Genomic DNA, 21,059 nt, shown 5'->3' on the forward strand with positions numbered 1-21,059 from the left:
GGGGGCAAAGCCTAAATCTGTCCCTGTTGAAGGGGGATAAATGTTTGTGCTGAATGCTAAGGAAACCACACAAGGCTTTGGGAAGGACCCAGGTTCATCTGATGAAGGGCTCCTCCATGAAAGCTTGGGTAGTTTTATTTGCTCAAATATATTCCCCCTAATTAAATACTTTGAGTAGAGCTTCATTTGGCTACCAATGATTCCCTGTGCCTCCTTCTTCTTTCAGCTTCAGTGAAGTTTAGCTTTCAGAGGCCGGTGGGCATGGATACTTTAGCTTGGAGAGGCCTGCCTTGTGGGCAAGGACTTCAGTGTAGAGAGGCCTGTGGCAATGGTGACTTTAACTTGGAGAGGCCTGAAGGCATGGTGACTTCAACTTGGAGAGGCCGGTGGCAATGGTGACTTCAACTTAGAGAGGCCTGTGGCAATGGTGACTTTAACTTGGAGAGGCCGGTGGCAATGGTGACTTTAACTTAGAGAGGCCTGTGGCAATGGTGACTTCAACTTGGTGAGGCCTGTGGCAATGGTGACTTCAACGTGAAGAGGCCGGTGGCAATGGTGACTTCAACTTGGAGAGGCCTGAGGGCATGGTTACTTCAACTTGGAGAGGCCTGAGGGCATGGTTACTTCAACTTGGAGAGGCCTGAGGGCATGGTTACTTCAACTTGGAGAGGCCGGTGGCAATGGTGACCTCAACTTGGAGAGGCCGGTGGCAATGGTGACTTTAACTTGGTGAGGCCTGTGGCAATGGTGACTTCAACGTGAAGAGGCCTGAGGGCATGGTGACTTCAACTTGGAGAGGCCTGAGGGCATGGTGACTTCAACTTGGAGAGGCCTGAGGGCATGGTGACTTCAACTTGGAGAGGCCTGAGGGCATGGTGACTTCAACGTGAAGAGGCCTGAGGGCATGGTGACTTCAACTTGGAGAGGCCTGAGGGCATGGTTACTTCAACTTGGAGAGGCCGGTGGTAATGGTGACTTCAACTTGGAGAGGCCTGAGGGCATGGTGACTTCAAATTGGAGAGGCCTGAGGGCATGGTGACTTCAAATTGGAGAGGCCTGAGGGCATGGTGACTATAACTTGGAGAGGCCTGCCCTGTGGGCATGGTGACTTCAGCTTGGAGAGACCTGTGGGTGTGGAGACTTCAAACTTGGAGAGGCCTGTGGGCGTGGAGACTTCAAGCTTGGAGAGCCCTGCCTTGTGGCCATGGTGAGGACCAGAGCTTCATAGCAAAAGGAGCAGTGTGCAGTAGACAGTATTATATTAAATCCTCCTCTAAACCCACAGCCACAGAAGACTGTCCATTTGATGCATCATGCAGCATCTAACAGAAATATTTAAGGTCTGTGTACTAGTAGGGCCAGCCCCTTAGTTATGGAACTTGAATGATTCATACAATAGAGGGCTTCTCAGAATGAAGAGGGGAAAGCCCTTTTATATATATTTTCCAATATAATGTGGTCAATGGATTTTTTATTTCCATCCACTGGAGATCCTGAAGCACTGTTTGGAAAACCAATGTTCATCCAGATTTAAAGAACAACCAATAAGATGCTTGGGAACTGCAGACTGACTAATGTGGGTGCTTATCTATTACTAGAACTCTGTCCCCCAATAATGACAAACGTATTGCATCCAAAGCCCCGCAGTTCTCCTTCACCACATCCTGACCATGGTCCTTTCCCAAGCTAACCCTACCCAGTACATAGAGATATATTTTACAGGCTAAACATGGAATTTGACCAAAGCTAGAATATCTGAGGTCCCTAAGGGAAGTCCCACTTACTGTGATTACTGGATAAGAGAAAATGTACGCGGAATGGCAATTACCTAGATATAACCTTCTGACCCAATAAGGTTGCAACTCTGCGATTCTTTTACCATATTTTTTTTTAATAAAAGTGTATTCAGTACAAATAAATATTATTTTTATACAAAAGTTCCATTCAACACTGATCTACTTTGCCAAAAAATCTCAGAGAACCTAAAGAACTAAAGGCTGTGAAGGCCAAATCCTAAAAGCACATGTTTATTGTGCTCAGTCTTGTGGTAATAAATGAACAATTTCATCTTAATAGTGAATGGATAAGGCATATAATATGGATAAAACAAACAAAAATAATCCCCTTTGGCTTGACTCCAAGTGGCCACATCTGTCTATTCCTTGAGGTCTTTTAGGATCCTTGGCATGACGTTATCTCTGAAACAATATTTTTGGGAAAGAAATTGTACTGGATCCATGTGGGTTCTACAAAATAAATGGATTTGTTTTAGGAAGAGACCGATGTAACAAACATTGAGATGTACAACAATAAACTCATCTAGCCTTAAACTTCCCCGCTGTTACCTAACTGCAGTTACCACCAAATTTATCCAGCAAAGAACATCTACTGTGTGTGTCTGTTATTGGGGGACACAGTGCAAGCTGATTGGCTGATTTTGTCATCTCCAACAGAACTGGTTGGTCATTCCTTCAGAAATGGGGTGGCAACATGATTGTTCTTGGTGGCTAATCCTATTGGAGGGTTGGTCGCTCTGGAACGAATACCCAGACCACCAATATCTCCATCGGCATGTGTGGGAGGTATTTACATGTAGTGGACATGCCAGTATTTGATTATTTCGATACACTATGTCGATATTTAGTCCATTGGTTGATATTGTAAATCTCACAAGAAGAGATGCTTTCCCTTAGATCCAACTGAATGGTTGAACTTTCTTCTTAGGCCGATAGTTAAGACCATGCACATTCCTGGATTACCACTACTAATACACACAGTAGCACTTGCAGCACTAGGAACTACTTTGGGCTTTAATCAGACTACAAGGGATGATCCTGGCCAGACTAGGTGGACCTGGACGATAATGTGTGGGTTGGAGGAAGGCAGTAATCTAGCCCTGTAAATTAATACTAGGGCCAAAGGGTCCTTGCACCAGGGTTGTAGTGCCTCTACAACTTGTAGCACACATCTAATTACCTTCATAGCACTCTGGGAGCTCCAGGACTCCATCAAAGCATCGGGACTCAGCGGGATAGCTGCACTGTTGGTCCTTATTCCGGCAGAAAAACATGACTTTTTCAAAGTGAGTTACTAGAGCCTCTGGGATTTCTGTGATCCACAACTTCTTGCCATTGTACAGCACCCGGCTCCTCTGTGCAGGTATCTTACACCGAGCTGGGAAATGCAAGGGGAAAGAACAACTCTCAGAAAGCAAGTTCTGCCCATGGGCCAAGGCAGCCATATGTGGTGCAACTGTTGGTGGCCCTATCCTAGTCAGGGCTCTGACTCACCTCTGCATACTGGGGTCGCTGACCATGTGCCGTTAGCCTGGCAGGTAACACTGTTGGAACCATCCAGATAGAAAGTCTTTTGGCAGAGATAATATATCACCTCAGATACCTCATACTCCTGCTTTTTAACTGCCACTAGATAACCATCTTTGATCTCTGGAGGAGGTGGGCAAAAGGTTTCTAGGGAAGGTAAAGGAAAACATAATGTAACCATGACCCATAACAGATCAAACATTACTTGTAGGACAAATTGTGCAAGAACCTGCCCACCAGATGTCTGTTGTCATAATATACATACGTAGCATTGCATTCATCAGAACAGCACAAAACCTCAGCTATGAAAGAAACACAATATAATTACAAAGTAGAATTAGGTCTGCTCTGTTTGTGTGTTTCTTTATGTTTTACAGCTGTGACTAAGTATTAGTTTTAGTTCTTATGCCTTGGTGTGTAAGTTACTGAGTGGCTGTGGGATTTCAGGTATAGTTGGGAGAGATGGTGCCTATAGTAGCAGTGGGGGGATAATAGCCTCTGGGAGGGGACTGGGGCTGTGGGATAGCAGGTATAGTAGGGAGAGATGGTGCCTATAGTAGCAGTGGGGGGATAATAGCCTCTGGGAAGGGACTGGGGCTGTGGGATAGCAGGTATAGTAGGGAGAGATGGTGCCTATAGTAGCAGTGGGGGGATAATAGCCTCTGGGAAGGGACTGGGGCTGTGGGATAGCAGGTATAGTAGGGAGAGATGGTGCCTATAGTAGCAGTGGGGGGATAATAGCCTCTGGGAAGGGACTGGGGCTGTGGGATAGCAGGTATAGTAGGGAGAGATGGTGCCTATAGTAGCAGTGGGGGGATAATAGCCTCTGGGAAGGGACTGGGGCTGTGGGATAGCAGGTATAGTTGGGAGAGATGGTGCCTATAGTAGCAGTGGGATAATAGCCTCTGGGAAGGGACTGGGGCTGTGGGATAGCAGGTATAGTAGGGAGAGATGGTGCCTATAGTAGCAGTGGGGGGATAATAGCCTCTGGGAAGGGACTGGGGCTGTGGGATAGCAGGTATAGTAGGGAGAGATGGTGCCTATAGTAGCAGTGGGGGGATAATAGCCTCTGGGAAGGGACTGGGGCTGTGGGATAGCAGGTATAGTAGGTAGAGATGGTGCCTATAGTAGCAGTGGGATAATAGCCTCTGGGAAGGGACTGGGGCTGTGGGATAGTAGGTATAGTAGGGAGAGATGGTGCCTATAGTAGCAGTGGGATAATAGCCTCTGGGAAGGGACTGGGGCTGTGGGATAGCAGGTATAGTAGGGAGAGATGGTGCCTATAGTAGCAGTGGGATAATAGCCTCTGGGAAGGGACTGGGGCTGTGGGATAGCAGGTATAGTAGGGAGAGATGGTGCCTATAGTAGCAGTGGGATAATAGCCTCTGGGAAGGGACTGGGGCTGTGGGATAGTAGGTATAGTAGGGAGAGATGGTGCCTATAGTAGCAGTGGGATAATAGCCTCTGGGAAGGGACTGGGGCTGTGGGATAGCAGGTATAGTAGGGAGAGATGGTGCCTATAGTAGCAGTGGGATAATAGCCTCTGGGAAGGGACTGGGGCTGTGGGATAACAGGTTAGTAGGGAGAGATGGTGCCTATAGTAGCAGTGGGGGGATAATAGCCTCTGGGAAGGGACTGGGGCTGTGGGATAGCAGGTATAGTAGGGAGAGATGGTGCCTATAGTAGCAGTGGGGGGATAATAGCCTCTGGGAAGGGACTGGGGCTGTGGGATAGCAGGTATAGTAGGGAGAGATGGTGCCTATAGTAGTAGTGGGATAATAGCCTCTGGGAAGGGACTGGGGCTGTGGGATAGCAGGTATAGTAGGGAGAGATGGTGCCTATAGTAGCAGTGGGATAATAGCCTCTGGGAAGGGACTGGGGCTGTGGGATAGCAGGTATAGTAGGGAGAGATGGTGCCTATAGTAGCAGTGGGGGGATAATAGCCTCTGGGAAGGGACTGGGGCTGTGGGATAACAGGTTAGTAGGGAGAGATGGTGCCTATAGTAGCAGTGGGGGGATAATAGCCTCTGGGAAGGGACTGTGGCTGTGGGATAGCAGGTATAGTAGGGAGAGATGGTGCCTATAGTAGCAGTGGGGGGATAATAGCCTCTGGGAAGGGACTGGGGCTGTGGGATAACAGGTTAGTAGGGAGAGATGGTGCCTATAGTAGCAGTGGGATAATAGCCTCTGGGAAGGGACTGTGGCTGTGGGATAGCAGGTATAGTAGGGAGAGATGGTGCCTATAGTAGCAGTGGGATAATAGCCTCTGGGAAGGGACTGGGGCTGTGGGATGGCAGGTATAGTAGGGAGAGATGGTGCCTATAGTAGCAGTGGGGGGATAATAGCCTCTGGGAAGGGACTGGGGCTGTGGGATAGCAGGTATAGTAGGGAGAGATGGTGCCTATAGTAGCAGTGGGGGGATAATAGCCTCTGGGAAGGGACTGGGGCTGTGGGATAGCAGGTATAGTAGGGAGAGATGGTGCCTATAGTAGCAGTTGGGGGATAATAGCCTCTGGAAAGGGACTGGGGCTGTGGGATAGCAGGTATAGTAGGGAGAGATGGTGCCTATAGTAGCAGTGGGGGGGGATAATAGCCCCTGGGAAGGGACTGGGGCTGTGGGATAGCAGGTATAGTAGGGAGAGATGGTGCCTATAGTAGCAGTGGGGTTGCCTTTGGGTGTGTATGGTAGAGATGCCCAGCAGTGCATATACAAGTAGGTTATATATAAGGTTATACATACATAGAGGAGTTATACTTATTGGATAATTTAGAGCCTGAGTTCTCTGCTAATCAGTGTAAAACTTTTATTAACTGCCTTGCATGTATATTAATCTCGTTTCAGCAAACAGAACAAGCTAGCTTATAAAATATCCAGTTGCTGCTGAATTATTGCGAGTGTTGCATTATTTACAGACATGCATTGGTGATGAATAATCGCTGCCCCCCTATACAGCGCTGATCAGAATAAATCACAGATACATTTCTCTCGCTGGCTTCTCCCTCATTCCCCCACTCCCTTTATCCGACAGGTGTATATTTCTGTGCATTTTGTTTATAAAGGCAGATGCATTGGGCCTGATTAAATCTGCCGGGAATATCCCCCCCTGTTTTACAGTCAGGAGAAGCAGAATGCACCTGGGTCAGTCTCCTGATAGCCTCACTGCAAATGTGTTTAAAAATGCAAGGGGGGTTTTAAAGATGAAAGCCCCGGCTTTATGAATTTTAGAACTAAAATAAATATTATTCATGTGGTTCTGCCATTACCTTCGCAGGCTGCGGTTACACTCCACTTCTTGTCTCCTTGACAACGGCTCAGTGCCATCTCTTGTCCAGTGGCCATTTTGAATCCAGGCTGGCACATTACTAACATCTCATCCCCAAAGTTCCTTGATTCCGTCACAAGCTTCGTTTCGGCATTCTCTATAGCGACAGGCCAGGGGCAGCTGCGGACTTAATAAGAACAAAACTCCAATTATTGGTTGCCTCAGAGTTAGTGGCCTGGGAAACAATATGGAGGGTTAGAGTTACATCACTCGGGGCATTTCCATCCATGCTGTGTAGGTGATGCAGTGACAGGTGTAACGTTTGCCCTAGGTTTGGATTCGGCTAGTAAATGCCAAGTGATGACTGGTTGCTTGGCTATCTAGGCAAGGCCTGTTGTGTTTTTGCTAGACTGGGTGCCAGCCTATAGTTGCTATAGGTTACTAGACCTAGTGCTACATTTTACATTTATATTTCCCCCAATGTTACTCTTGCCTTGTAAAACCCAAGTACAGGGGTCAGACTGGCCTACCAGAGCACTAGAGGACCTCCTGGTGTCCCCAGCATAGAATTACTATCAGCCCGTTCTTATGTTTACTCAGGGTCTATATAAGTCTTTACAATTACGAGCTACCTGTATCTAATTGTTGTGAGAAAAGACTCAGGGTCTCTGGTGGTCCCTAGTAGGCCCAGTAGTACAGGGTACAATGGTGCTTCTCTTTGCCCCCTCTGCATATAACAGAGGCTCCCTGGGGCAATTCTGAATATGGGGAGGGCTGTGGTGGCTTCTGCTTGCATTACTGTTTCTGTTTATGCCCCTTTGGGCTTTTGTCCTCTTTTCAGTAGATCCGAGACCCCTGCAATCCGCCATTTAAATTTTAAGCTAACCTGCTTTCCTCCCAAATCCCCTACCCCAGGTCCAGGCATCTTCTACAAAACCCATTGTTTGTGCCACCTAACCCTATAACAGGCTGGAGCACAAATGTGCTGTTGGGGGGGTGACTATTTCCCATGGCTTTACATGGATTGTTTTAGATACAGGGGACAGATTACACCTTTCCTAAGCTAAATCCAAATGATGCCACTGTAAGAAACAGCACCATCTGGTCACCTTCCCTTTGGTGATAGACGTCATAGAACAGACACGGCATTTGGGTTATAAAAATGTCCTTCTGTGGAACATCTGTTATCAGGTTCTGCTGCATAATGTGCTCCCGGGCTATTCTTCCTTAGCTGGCATTGCACGGCACCGATATTGATTTCTCACTTGATTTGTGGAAATTATTGCATTGCTAACAATACAGCTTATTACTGTATCCTATTATGTATAAAGTGCCAACACAGTTACCTGGCCATTTATAGAGATTGTTTATCATCTCTTGTCCCAGTGGAGCTAACAATCTAACTACTAACAATCTATCATTAGAGTCAGTTAACCCGCCTGTATGTTTTGGAATGTGGGAGGAAGGCAAAGGAAACCCACTCAAATCAGGGACAGCATAATTGCAGATGGTACCCACACAGGCCCAGACTGGCAATCTGTGGGTTCTGGCAAATGCCAGAGCGGCTGCTGTAAGATGCCATAGACACTCACTATTTATTGGGCCAGTGGGGGGCTGTTTGGGCCTGTGTGTACTTAACATGCCAGGGGCTACTTGGAATCCCAGTACAGGCCTGTGCCCAAGCCGAATCAAATTCAGGACCCCAGACCTGCAAGGTAGAAGTGCTCCCCACTGTGCCATCCTACGGAAATATATAAATATGTCTTTTACTGTCATTAATGCTAACGGCACTAACACTGTGGTGAATGATGTCCTCATCAACAGGGCAGCTGAAACATGTTGCTAGGGTGCTGCCACATCTACAGCATCTAGGGTTGCCACCGTCCTAAATGATTTTTAATGGCCCACGGGGGGTGGGAAAGGGTTGGAGCTATTGTGCATACACAGATGGAGGGCAGGTTATCGAATTGATTTGGGAAGAAAAAATGTAAGATTGGGGCAGTTTGGGTTGGATTGGGGGTGGGCCAGGGGCTCATCCTAAGGGTATTACAAATTTACCAGCTTGGCAGGTGTTTTACCAGCTATTCCAGTAAAATATTGTCTGGATGGCAACCCTAGCAGGATCAGATGGGCCAAAAAACCTATATCTGGCACAAGTACTATGTTTCCAGAGAAAGAATATACATTTGTGGCAAGTTGGGCGTTCCGCAGAACTGAGCACAATTCTGCAGGAAATAATAGTAACCTATTAAAAGCAAACATTTATAAGGATACTAAATACCCGCATTGTCTAGGAGCAACTCAAAGCAAATAGCAACACACCAAATGCAACATTCTTTATAAAACCATCACATACACCTTATACGGGGGTGGGAACCCTGTGGTAAGCATGGCACATTTTACTTTACTACTTTAGCAATGGGTGTCACAGTTCTTCCAGGTATCGAAGAGCACGTTGACTCCCCTTCGTAACTGTTACTGAAGTCTCCAACATTGACATAACAGACCTGTGCAGCAGAAAGGAGCTTAAGGAGTTAAGGTTTGCGTGCGATCTTCTGCAGCAAAGTCCTCTACGTTCTTATTACATGTAATCTGGGCCACTGTAGCCCAAGGGAAATATACTATGGCTCATCTGGCGAGGGAACTATATAGATCATCATCACTTTCTCTGAAATACCTGGTGACACAAGTGTTCTTATTTCTTCTCACACCTCAAGAATGCAGAATCTTTCCAAAGAGATCGCCCCTGATCTCCACTGCTGTTGGGATGTACTACATCTTGGCCAAGGGACTGGGGAGTGAGGGATTTTCTTCTCTTTCTTTCTGTCTAGGACACAAACCTGGAATGGGCCCCTGTGCTATTGGCTTTGATGCTACATACCTTCATTTTTCCCATTACAGACTAAATGAGACAATAGCAGCATTGAAATGACCTGTTCTCCCGACCCAACAATAGGAGGTTGTCTATGGGTGCTGGAAGTTATAGTACAGCCAGGTTCCATCTCTGGTTCCCTGGAGCCCCAGGTTCCCTCTCATGCTGGTGGCAAGACCCCGGTCCTACCCTTAAACTAGACCCCGAAACATTAGTGTGAATTAGTGTAACCCTAGGATAGCAAATCAAACCCTCGGATGTTGCTCCCAGTGGCCTCAATGTAGGCTTGGAGGGAAGGTTTGGAGGCATAAAAACCAGTTGTACTGCCAAACAGAATCTCCTGTAGGCTGCCAGTTCATATAAGGGCTACCAAATAGCCAATCACAGACCTTATGTGGCACCCCAGAAACTTTGTTTGTGCTTGGGTTACTTTTTTTACATATGAATGTGGCTCATGGGTAAAAAAAAGGTTGGGGACCCCTGCTCTAGGGAAAGCTTATTCCCCCCACATAATCTTACAGTTACAGAATGAGCAAATCCGTGAGCTCAGATGCCCGCTAATATACTGTATGCCCATTCAGTGTATTTGTTGGTTTTAAATAGACATTCTGAAAACAGTTTTGTCACCTCGGATTAATTTATTTGCTGCCATGGGAAAAAACAAACCTAATGAATGGTGTTTTCTTAAGGTCGTTTATTTTCATCTGCTTTCAATAACTCCCACACATTGGGTGACCCCTCTAACTCTCTCCATCTGTTTTCCAACTAGAGCAAAGCAATGGCAGATGGGGGGGGGGGGGATATTGGACATATCCTATACTATTTTTAATCTCTCACTATGGAGAATGTGGTTGCTGAATGGGCCAAACATATTCCCCAGTAGAAGAGATTTCCTTTTTCAATTAAATTGATCTCAGCCAAGGTGATATATTATGGGGAAAAGAATCCCTAAATTACCAGTTAGGTTTGAGGTTCCGTGTGCTGGAGAGTTCTAACAAAACTATCTGAGTTGGCGCTGGTGCATGGAGGTACCTTCTAACTTTATTTAAGAACTAACAAGGGCAAAGATTGGCCTAATGTGGTCAGTCATACCAGCCAATCCAAAGCTTGCTTTTACTGCACTAGACCAGTAAAGCTGTCCATACACGTTCAGATTTTAGTGTTCTCCTGATGAGCAATTGGATATTGATCAGACGTTATAAAAATAACAAATCGGGGGGCCCTCCCCCTAGTGTCTCTGATCCTCATCCAATGTAACTGCAAACCATTTTTGTGAATTGTTTATTTGTACATGTTAACTGTTCTGTCTTTTGTACCCCTCTATTCTGTAAAGAGCTGCGTAAATTGATGGTGCTATATAAATAATAATAATAATAATAATGTTCTGGACATGAAATAGTTGGCAGACACCAGTCGTACGAATGTGACTTCCATTGTAGGTCCACTAGTAGAAATTTCATACAATTGCCACGTTGTGCCGGTAATGGAGTGCATTCCATTGAAGGTCCCCCAAGGATATCGTACAATACATACACAGATTTCAGACCTTAGTACACAATTAATAGACATGCATATGTGGGGGCACAGATTTACATGAACTTCATCATCCTAATAATACAGTAGTTATGCCATGGTAAGGTTATGACAGTACTGTAAGGGCTGTAGATATTGGCAGGGTGCTTACCTAAGACACAACTCATGCCGCAGTCACCGTCGCACAAGCACTGCCGCTTTCCTGCGCAGTCCCCATGCTGAGTGCAAGCCTTCTGGCACGCCTGCCCCACTGGGTTCTCCTTCCTCACAGGACATGAATTCCAAACATCTGGCAAAGTGAAGGGGCACAACTGCTCAGTCACTTAACACACATATACAGAATGCTTAAAAAGAATCTGAATGCTTAAAATCACATGACTTTTTGTCACATAAACACGGAAGTAGAAAAATTTTCACTCTTTAACCCTTCTGTACCGTAATTTACATTTGGAAATTAGGATTTGGTTCGGTATTCAGCTGAATCTTTTACAAAGGATTCGGTGTTCAGCCAAATCCAAAAATAGTGGATTTGGTGCATCCATAAAGTGTCTAATAATACAGTCTGTTCCTAGTATAGTATTGTCTAATGATACAGTATATTTTACAGACCAACCATTGGAGGTATCATCAAAATGTCCCAAAATGCCTCTCATACATCTCCAATTTTTATTTTTAATAATCAGAAATTAGGAGAAACTTTAAAAAAGGTATGAGCATGGACAAAAAAAAGGCAGAGCAATATGCCCCAAACTGATGCCTTATCTCAGCCCTTTACATGTTTGGTTCCAATTTCTGTTACAGAATGTAGGCTTCTATTAGTTCCTACGTTGTTTAGATAAAAGTGTCCGGGATAGTTTGCCTCTGATAATCCATAAATCCCCCATGCACCATGTGAATAGTGTGGCAGTTGCTTCCAGAGACAGTTTGGAACTCAGTGGCAAAAGTTCCAAATACCGACATTGTTTTAGAGAGAATATCTGGATATGTGTCCAGACACTTTTTGGCCAACTGTGTTTCCTATATCCATTTCTTGAAATGATTAAGGGAAACTAAATCAGCATCCCTGGAAGTAGAACCAAGTATTACCAATTATATAATAACTGTGCAGTACAACTAACTGTCACTAGATGTCGATGGAAATGCTGTCAAGCTCCAGTAGGTCGTTAGCAGCTTTTTTTTTTTTTTAGAAAAAAAACATAATATGACATTGTTCAGTGACTTTCAAAGTTAGGGACACAAGTGGGAATAAAGCTTTTAGTTACCAGAGAGACCAGAGCTGTGTCTGTTTGGCTGTAAAAGCAATGAGTAATGCAATGGCAACTAAGGACTGCCACTCATGGCAGCCAATGGTTTAAAGCTTCGGCTGCTTTCAGTGTGTGTGTGATCAATGGCTTTTTATTCTAAAGGCTTCCCTATATGTACAGAGCGTGCTTAGGTTTTATGGGTAATGGAGGCTGCTGAATGAGATGGTCGGGAACGTGTGAGATGTGAGGATTAGGGAGCTTTACTCCATTTCTCCCTTTGTTGACTATATATATATATATATTTCACAGTAAGGCATAACACTCCTATAATCTGTTTCAGAAAGGCAGGCACGGGTACCTGATCTAACTGGCTTCAGTTTTATGTGCAACCAAAACAATGAAATCCAGGACCGGATTTTGAAGTAGTGTGCCCCAAGGCCGACTACCACCTCCACCTCACCCCGCACACTTATACCCTAGCACCCTGTGCACTCATTCCCCAAATGCTCGCACATTCCCTGCACTGGCACCACCTGCCTTATTGACTGGCTGTATTGGGGACTGGACTGTCAAAATTTCCTATCCCCAGTACAGATGTGGCCAGTCCCCAAATTTGTGCCACCCCAGGCCCAGGCCTTTGTGGCCTCTCCACAAATCCCATCCATGAACGTGAGATTGGGAAACCAGGAAGTGAGATGTAAAAACAGTCATTTGTGACCTGCAACCTAATTCATAACTCTCAGTGCCCTGACCCTTCTTGGGTTTGCATTTGCTTACAGGAACCCCTAAGGAGCTTTGGTCAAGGGCTCTGGATATGGTGGTCATGTAGTGCAAAATGGCAGTGCTCACAGACACTTCTTGCAACCGTGTTGCCCTGGCCTCTGGCAACGCATTTGACATCATTGTGCTACAACTTTTCTCCAAATTATCAATAAAAAGATGCCAAAGACCCAAATTTAATTCCCTGATTGTAGGTTCAAAATTTAAGATATAAAGTGTACTACTTTAGGTAATAGTCCAGTTCTGGACTACTTGCCTTTCCTAGATATCATGATTGCTGCCTACTCTCCCCATTGCAAGAATCTTGGCTATGAGCCTGTTTAAACTCCCTGTTCTTTAGAGTCAGGTTCCTCCTATGGCAACTGCCGAGAATCAACCCTTCCCCTAGCATCAGCCTCTCCTGTGCCTGCACCCAGAGCCACTGCGTTGGCCTGTGTATGCACGTTCGGCACGTATATGCATTTCAGTGCTAAAATCCGCTCTGCGTGCCTGAACCCAGGCTAATGCAATGAGTCTTAAAGGCCACCATCCATGGGCCAACCACATTCACCTTCACTTCCTCAGCTGCCCATACACCATGACTGGTCAACACACTATGTCAGCAGATGAAATTTTAACCTTCCCGAATCCAGAACCAGCCAATATTCATAGTACATGGATCTTGTAGATTGTAAGCTCTTTTGGGCAGGGCCCTCTTCACCCCTTGTATCCGTTATTGATTGCTTTATATGTTACTCTGTATGTCCAATGTATGAAACCCACTTATTGTACAGCGCTGCGGTTGGCGCTTTATAAATAAATGTTAATAATAATAATAATAATATTATTCAGCCTCGGCAGGGCACCATACACGTACCAATAATTGTACAAAACTTTGTTTCTCACAAAATGATTGGTACATATATGGTCAGCTAAAGGGGAAGTAATGGCAAATAACAATATTGCATGTTTTGCTCATAAATATTATGAACAGAAAAAAAGTGAATTTCACCAAACACCACATTGACTCCACAGCATGACCTGTCAAAGGCCTGACTGTCACAAACCATAGATTCTGTTTTGGCATTCCATGGCTGACAAGAAGGGGAAAAAAAACTCTACCAAGCAAGACATGGTTGTGGCCAAGGCTACTGTGGCTAGCACATTAGGGATTAACCCTTATGTTAGCAGCACTAAGGACTGCAGTGGCCAAATAAATCTTAAATGGGGGTTTCCATGGTATCATTAGTATTATGGTGCCACTTGCTGCACCAACTAAAGGGAAACGAAGGATTAAACTGAGAATTCCTTCATTTTTGAGTAAAACGTTCTAACATTTTGCTAGAAGTAACAGATTATTCAATATTAATTGCATGATCTTGCATAAATTATTCAGCTGTAAGCGTACACAACCACCAGACGCCAAACATAAAATATGTATACTTTGTTAACGTTCTTACATTTGTCTTGAATATAATCTGCAGCTTAATTGCAAATCTCGTATCTGAAATCAGCCACATTCGTGCATCTCCCCCATTCTATTAAGTGGGGCACAATTATAGCACCTTTTTTTTCCGTTACCTGGCAGATATGCAGCCCTGAGAGAAACAGAATATTATGTTATTTGTTCTTCTTGTATTTCGTCCTATTTCTGTTCTGTAACCTTTGTTCGTTATGATTGTAAATTGTCGTAGGACCCCTTTTTTGTTAAAAATGATTGACCCCAGCTTGATGATGATGATGATAATGAAATTACAACTGATTTACTGAGTTCTAATGGCCATGTGATTTTTCAAGCTTTCTACTGCATGTTATTGTTCCCATGTTGGCCAGTGAAACCATACACATGGCAGTGGGAGTTATTAGCCACCCTATGGCTACATACAAAGTGGGAGATACCATCCTGCATGCTTTGGGTGAGCTTTTCTCCCTACACAGTAAAGCGCCATCTAGTGTGTACTGTGCACTCAAACAGGTAACTGAGCTCTTTGGGTTTGGTGCCCTGCCTCTCTTCTTTTGATTTCTAGATATACCTACCCCCTTCTACCTTCAGGTTGAGCCTTCTTCTTCTCTATGCCACCAGGAGCTAGGCATGGGTTAGGCTTTTCCTTCAGGGGGAGCCATAACTGCAAATCCCAATACATTCAATGAGGAATTAATAGTGATACCAGGAAACAGAAGAAAAGGGTATATGGTGGAACCATAGAGCCAAATGTTGGGCTAAAACAGGGGGTCATTGTCCCCCAGGTTGCCTGAGCTATACTTTGCCAACAGACATTATTTAGAAGAGCAATGAACCTGGGGGATGACTTTCAAACGCAGGTGCTAAATTCAATGTGCCAATTGCAACCACTCAGCAATTCGTTTTGATCAGTATACAACAAATTAGAAAATAAAAGCAAATATATGATTGGTTGGCACTGACAGATGAAAGCTCTAGGTGCAAATAAGCCTCTAGCCAGGTAGTCAGTACAGTGCTTGAGAACAATATGATATGTAAGAAATAAAAACAGTTGCTTCAGGAATAGTAAATATAAAGAGATCTAAAGAGTCATTAAAGTTAATCTCTGGGCCCAGCCTTGTCCCAGCAGCAGTGCTATTGTTCCCCTCTGTCAGGCCCCGACTGGCAATCTGTGGGTTCAGGCAAATGCCAGAGGGGCTGCTGTAAGATGCCATAGACAGTCGCTATTTATTGGGCCGGTGGGGGGAATGTTTGGGCCTCTGTGTACTGAAAATCAGGCCCAGACTGGCAATCTGTGGGTTCAGGCAAATGCCAGAGGGGCTGCTGTAAGGTGCCATAGACAGTCACTATTTATTGGGCTGGGGGGGGGGCTGTTTGGGCCTCTGTGTACTTGAAATACCAGGGCCTATTGGGAATCCCAGTGGTGTTGCCCTTTGAGTTTCCATATTATACATCAAAGTGCTGCAATGTTCAAACATTTCCAAACTTATTTGCACAGCCTTTAGCTATATATATGTCCATTAGATCACAGAAACATGAACTAAAGGACAAGTTTGTATCAGTCCAACCAATACAGATAGATAAACTATAATATATAAACATAATATATATATATTAATTATAATTCTGTTCTATACATAGACATGAGCAGCATTTGACCCCTGTTTATCTCCATGTGTAAGAACTGAAAGCACTGTATCCAACGCAGCTTATCTGTTGTGTGACCGTTTGCCCTACAGTATATCTCTATGCAGGATTTCATATATCCAACATTATTCAGCAAGTCCAATGGCTTTAGATTTACACTACTTTTCAACCCAACTTATTATGTTACTAGATTCTCCTACATTATATCCCCCATGGAAATATATATATATATATATATATATATACAGTATATATATATATATAGCTTCTGATGCAAATATGCAATATTTACCAGTACAGGCAGTGGCTAGGTGGTGGGCCCTTGAGTCAGGTAACCGGTTAGTACAGGGAAACTGAACAATTCAGACAAAACCATGTCATTATTTGGGTGTTACTTGTCTTTTAACTAGGGTTACCAGTGTAGGGCCATTATATTTCCTAGCTAAGCACAACAATGTCTTTAAGAGGGGCCTGGATGAGTTCTTGAACAAGCACAGTATCCAAGGCTATTGTGATACTAATATCTACAGTTAGTATTAGTGGTTGTATATATAGTTTATGTATGTGAGTGTATAGATAGGTAAGTATAGGTTGTGTGTGCTGGGTTTACTTGGAAGGGTTGAAGTCTTTTTTCAACCCTATGTAACTATGTAACAAGGTTCACATACATAAACTGAGTGCTTTCCTAATGATTAAAACCTCTGCTAGCCCTTGAGAGCTACATGCCCTGTCACTTTAGAATCGGGCCATAATATTGCATGTCCATACCATATGCACAAAAGTGGCCACACCTTTGAAAAAACTAAGTAAGCTTTATCAGAAAGGTCTATGTAAATACAACCATAAGCACTCACAGAAATGCTGCACTGAGTCCTCTATCAAAAGAAACACAGGATTTATTGTCTACTTTTTGTAAACATGTTCTTCGGGTATCTGACTTCCTCTCTCAGAAAAATCCTTCATTTCCGGGGCCAGAGTCTCTCCCCTCTCCCTCTCCCAAAAGAACTCATAAGAATTCCCCCCCATCCCATAAGAATGTATAATCTGAGCTACCAGCAGCTAGAGCTGCAGCAAGGAAGCTACTGAGACCAAGCTAAAATGACAGCTGCTATCTTAAACAAACAGAGAAAACTTCTAGGGTTGATTACTCAGGTATGGTAAAGCTTTCTGCAGAATAAATATATTGTTCTAGGTGGCACTAATGGTGGTCAATCTATTGGCAGTAAAATGCCAAAATGACTTTCCCTCTCCTTTACGTCAACTTTAATATGTTATAGAATATCCTAGTCCTAGCAACATTGCAGTTGGTCTTCATATTTATTTTTTTATGGGGTCACTGACCCTAGTAGCTAAAAAAAACTATTGCTTTTTGAGCTTACAATTTTTTTTATTATTATTGTTACTTTTTATTTCTTAGCTTTCTATTTAGGCTTCCTACTATTCACATTTGAGACCACTGCTAAGGTAAACAAGACCCTAGCAACCAGATAGCTGCTAAAATCCAAACCTAGAGAGCTGCTGAACAAAAATCTAAATAACTAAAACACAAACAAATAATAAAAAAATGCAAACCATTTGGAAATTGTCAGAATCTGCTATGTGTGACCACCTGAAAGAAGACACTGTTGAGAAGAACCAAATAGAACAGCCGAATGGGTCACTAAGGATACCTGCAATATGTTGTTTTTATGTGCAACCCATTTACAATAGCTACATATGGGATCTGTACTCTTAGGGGAATCCGGCTGGATATGAAAAGCAATGAGAAACCCCCCCCCCCCCGTGCAGCTGTTATCAGCATTGCTCAGCGCGCGTCTAGATTTCTAGCCTTTATTGTAAGCAGACTGCCCTTTACTGTTGCCGAGGAATCCCCCTGGCGTTCCGTTTTGTCAATCACATGACCTCTTTTGGTCTCTTTATAATGTGTCCCTAGGAAAGCCCTGGAATAAAGCTCATGATCAATATACTGGGTTGTGTTTTAGAAGCCGCCTGGGCATGCATTAAACTGGCCGCAAACATGAATAGCAATAAAAGGGAAAGTAGGGCAAGGCAAGGAGTTTGATCTACAACAATAATACTTGCTTTTCTATTATCCAGTGCAAGAGCCTGGTTTATAATATCCATAAGAATTAAAAAATCCTGTTGCAACTACAGTGTTCTTTCTGATCTGTATGGGGCATCTATTGCATTGACTGTGAAGACCATCAAAAACCACAGTTTTGCCAAATGAATTGGCCACAGTACCTTGTTCGCTGAAGACCATCAACGCCTGGAGGATAACGATGACCAGGACCATAATATCCATGTTTTTAGGTTTTTGCGAGCCCATGGCATCCGGTTCCTGCTAACAGCCTGAGGGACGCTAATTCAATGGAAGTTGTCTATGCCCAGCATTGTGCTACTCAGATGGTATATATACCCATGGGAGCCGTTACTGATTAACCGCTGATGAGTATATAGCAGATGAAAAAAATAAGTGTGTCAAAGGCTATGGTGATTGCAGCCCTGTCCATCCTCTGGTTTTTGCACTTTGGCCCCACTTAGTGCTACTAGTTTGGGAACATACACACAAATACAGTCCATGAAAACAGTCCAATGTCACACGTGCTGACACAGATATTTCTTTTTATTAATATTTTTAACTGAATTTAAGAATTCAGACCCTGATTTTGGCTCAAATGTAATTGTTTTCTATCACATAAAAACACACAGCAGGCACACACAAGTGCATATAGATATTTCACCATGCTTTCAATTGTACCTTCTGCATATAAATCAAATCAAATCAAATGAGCTTTATTGGCAGGACCAAATACTGTACATTTAGCATTGCCAATGCAGGTAGAAGGTGTAATGGGTGGGGTTATGGGGTCAGTATATGGGGACAGGGGAAAGTCCGGTCTCTCGCAGTCTATGACAGTCTGTTATGTATTGTGCAGCCATTGTTACTGCCAGTGCCTTTTTTCCCAGTAGGATGCACAGTTTTATCTCTTCTTCTATAGAGGGGAAGTATATATATATATTTATATGTAGAAGGTTTGTCCCTGAAGAAAAGTACTGTTTGTACTCGAAACGTTGGAGTTTTTTCAATAAACTTTTTTTCTTTTGCACCAAGTCCCTGAGTGTGCGGTACTCTTTCTCTCTCTCTCTCTCTCTCTCTCTCTCTATATATATATATATATAGAATACTGATACGCACAGTCCCAAGGGGATAAGGTCCTGGGTTCAATCACAACCCCAGTAGTTATGCCACTGTATGGGATCCCTAATCCAATAACGCATTATCCAGGAAGATCCAAATTACAGATAGGCCATCTCCCATTGAGTCCATATTGAGCAAAAATGCTCCTTGTAATAATAAAACTTGTTCTTCTTGGCCGTAGGAATCCATATCGGTGGCATAAAATCCTTTTTGATTTATTTTATGTTTATTTTAGTAAACTTAAGGTAGGGAAATCCAAATATTTGAAAGATCCCTTATCCAGAAAACCCCAAGTCTCAAGCATTTTGAATAATAGATCCAGTACCTGGATAATATTTCTGGTGTTATTACCAACCACCTATTGCCATATCCCTTATAGAATAGACCACCAGTTGGGGGCACAATCAAGGCGTGCATATACGTAAGTATTTACTCAAGTGCATTCAACTGACACATGATGGGATATGAGACCTCCCTGCAGATTTCACGGGGGGTATACTTAGAATATTAATGGAAATGCTGCCACCCATCAACCTTGATCAGGCTCAACACAATTATTTTTGTGGTGTCCGATGCAGCTGCTGTGTGTGGTTAGTGTGCTGCAGTATTCCAGTCACCAAGATAAATATTATATACCCCACTGTTCACCAGCCATAGCCATAGAATGAATTCAACCTATTTTGTTTGCTAAGGTCATTCCTTCATAGTACAGAAACTTGCTTAGCTCTGCAGAGTCATTCTCTATAGGGAGCACTAGGGTGAGGCAAGCAAAACAGCTCTTCAGACTCACAATGTATAATACGGATATGAAACTGAAATCTCCTGTTTGCACATTACACACAACCTTTTTCTGTTGACTAAAACATTGATTTCATTGTTAAGTTCTCACATCTTTTATGGAAGATAATGCTCAAATATGTCCTTGGGGGCAATAGTGACTTTGGCCTTCTATCAGGCCTCTAATCATTTCTTAAACATGTTACTTGGACGTTTGTAAAGGAGTGAAATAAAGATTTTTTAAAACCTTTAGTTAAACCTATGTGCCAGCCGGTGGTGCCAAGCGAATCTGGAGGCCTATATAAGGCAGTGCATTAGTGTGTACGTTCTCTCTTGGCTGATGAAGAAGGGGATAGTACATGATGCCAAGGAGCCTGGGATTGGCCACCTCAGTAATTTTCTGGCAGGAAAGATAGCATTAATAAGCTCTTGTAAAGCTCACTGTAGTTGGTGAGAGCTAGGGGTAGTATAGTGAGGTAGGGAGTCGAGCAGTTGAAGCTCCAACAAGGAGAAAGTGAGGGACCAGTTTCCCGGTGGTACTTGTCCAGTTAGGGACTTGGAGAGACAGGGATTAGGGTACCTAGGGCCTAGATTAACTGCACTCTAGGCTACCTCCAATACTCAGTGTGCAAAGAGTCGCAGCATCCTTGGACCACAAGAAAAGAGCCAGCGAAGTAGATATCGGCTGAGGCCCAGTGGCCTGGGAACTCTGTCAAGTTGCGTGATAAGGATTGAAAGATGTTACTGCTAGAATAATTCAACGGCAGTAAATTTGGACCTCCAGTTTATTCAATAATAAGAGATACCTCTCATGACTGGTGCTGGGTGAGCTGCTCTGCCTAATATCCCAAGCATGGTACAATACACCACATAACACATTCACAGTGCACATTGTAATTTAGAGCAGTAGAATATTTTACTCTCTATTCCTAATGTACAGAGAGGTCACCAAACGAGAGGATTTTTTCTCGATATGT

General features: G+C 43.7%; 1 protein-coding gene across 1 annotated transcript; it reads right to left on the reverse strand.

Annotated features, from left to right (window-relative positions):
- Window positions 1-1,870: 1,870 nt before the first annotated feature.
- LOC100497740 (beta-2-glycoprotein 1) lies at window positions 1,871-18,499 on the reverse strand. Its single transcript, XM_002934994.4, has 6 exons — window positions 18,348-18,499; window positions 11,143-11,280; window positions 6,588-6,773; window positions 3,291-3,470; window positions 2,977-3,174; window positions 1,871-2,246 (listed from the first exon to the last, which is right to left on the reverse strand). The coding sequence occupies exons 1-6, from the start codon at window positions 18,430-18,432 to the stop codon at window positions 2,173-2,175; spliced, it is 861 nt and encodes a 286-aa protein (XP_002935040.1). The 5' UTR covers window positions 18,433-18,499; the 3' UTR covers window positions 1,871-2,172.
- Window positions 18,500-21,059: the final 2,560 nt, after the last annotated feature.

The sequence above is a fragment of the Xenopus tropicalis genome, chromosome 7 (assembly GCF_000004195.4).
Source record: "Xenopus tropicalis strain Nigerian chromosome 7, UCB_Xtro_10.0, whole genome shotgun sequence".
Classification (NCBI taxonomy): Eukaryota; Metazoa; Chordata; class Amphibia; order Anura; family Pipidae; genus Xenopus; species Xenopus tropicalis.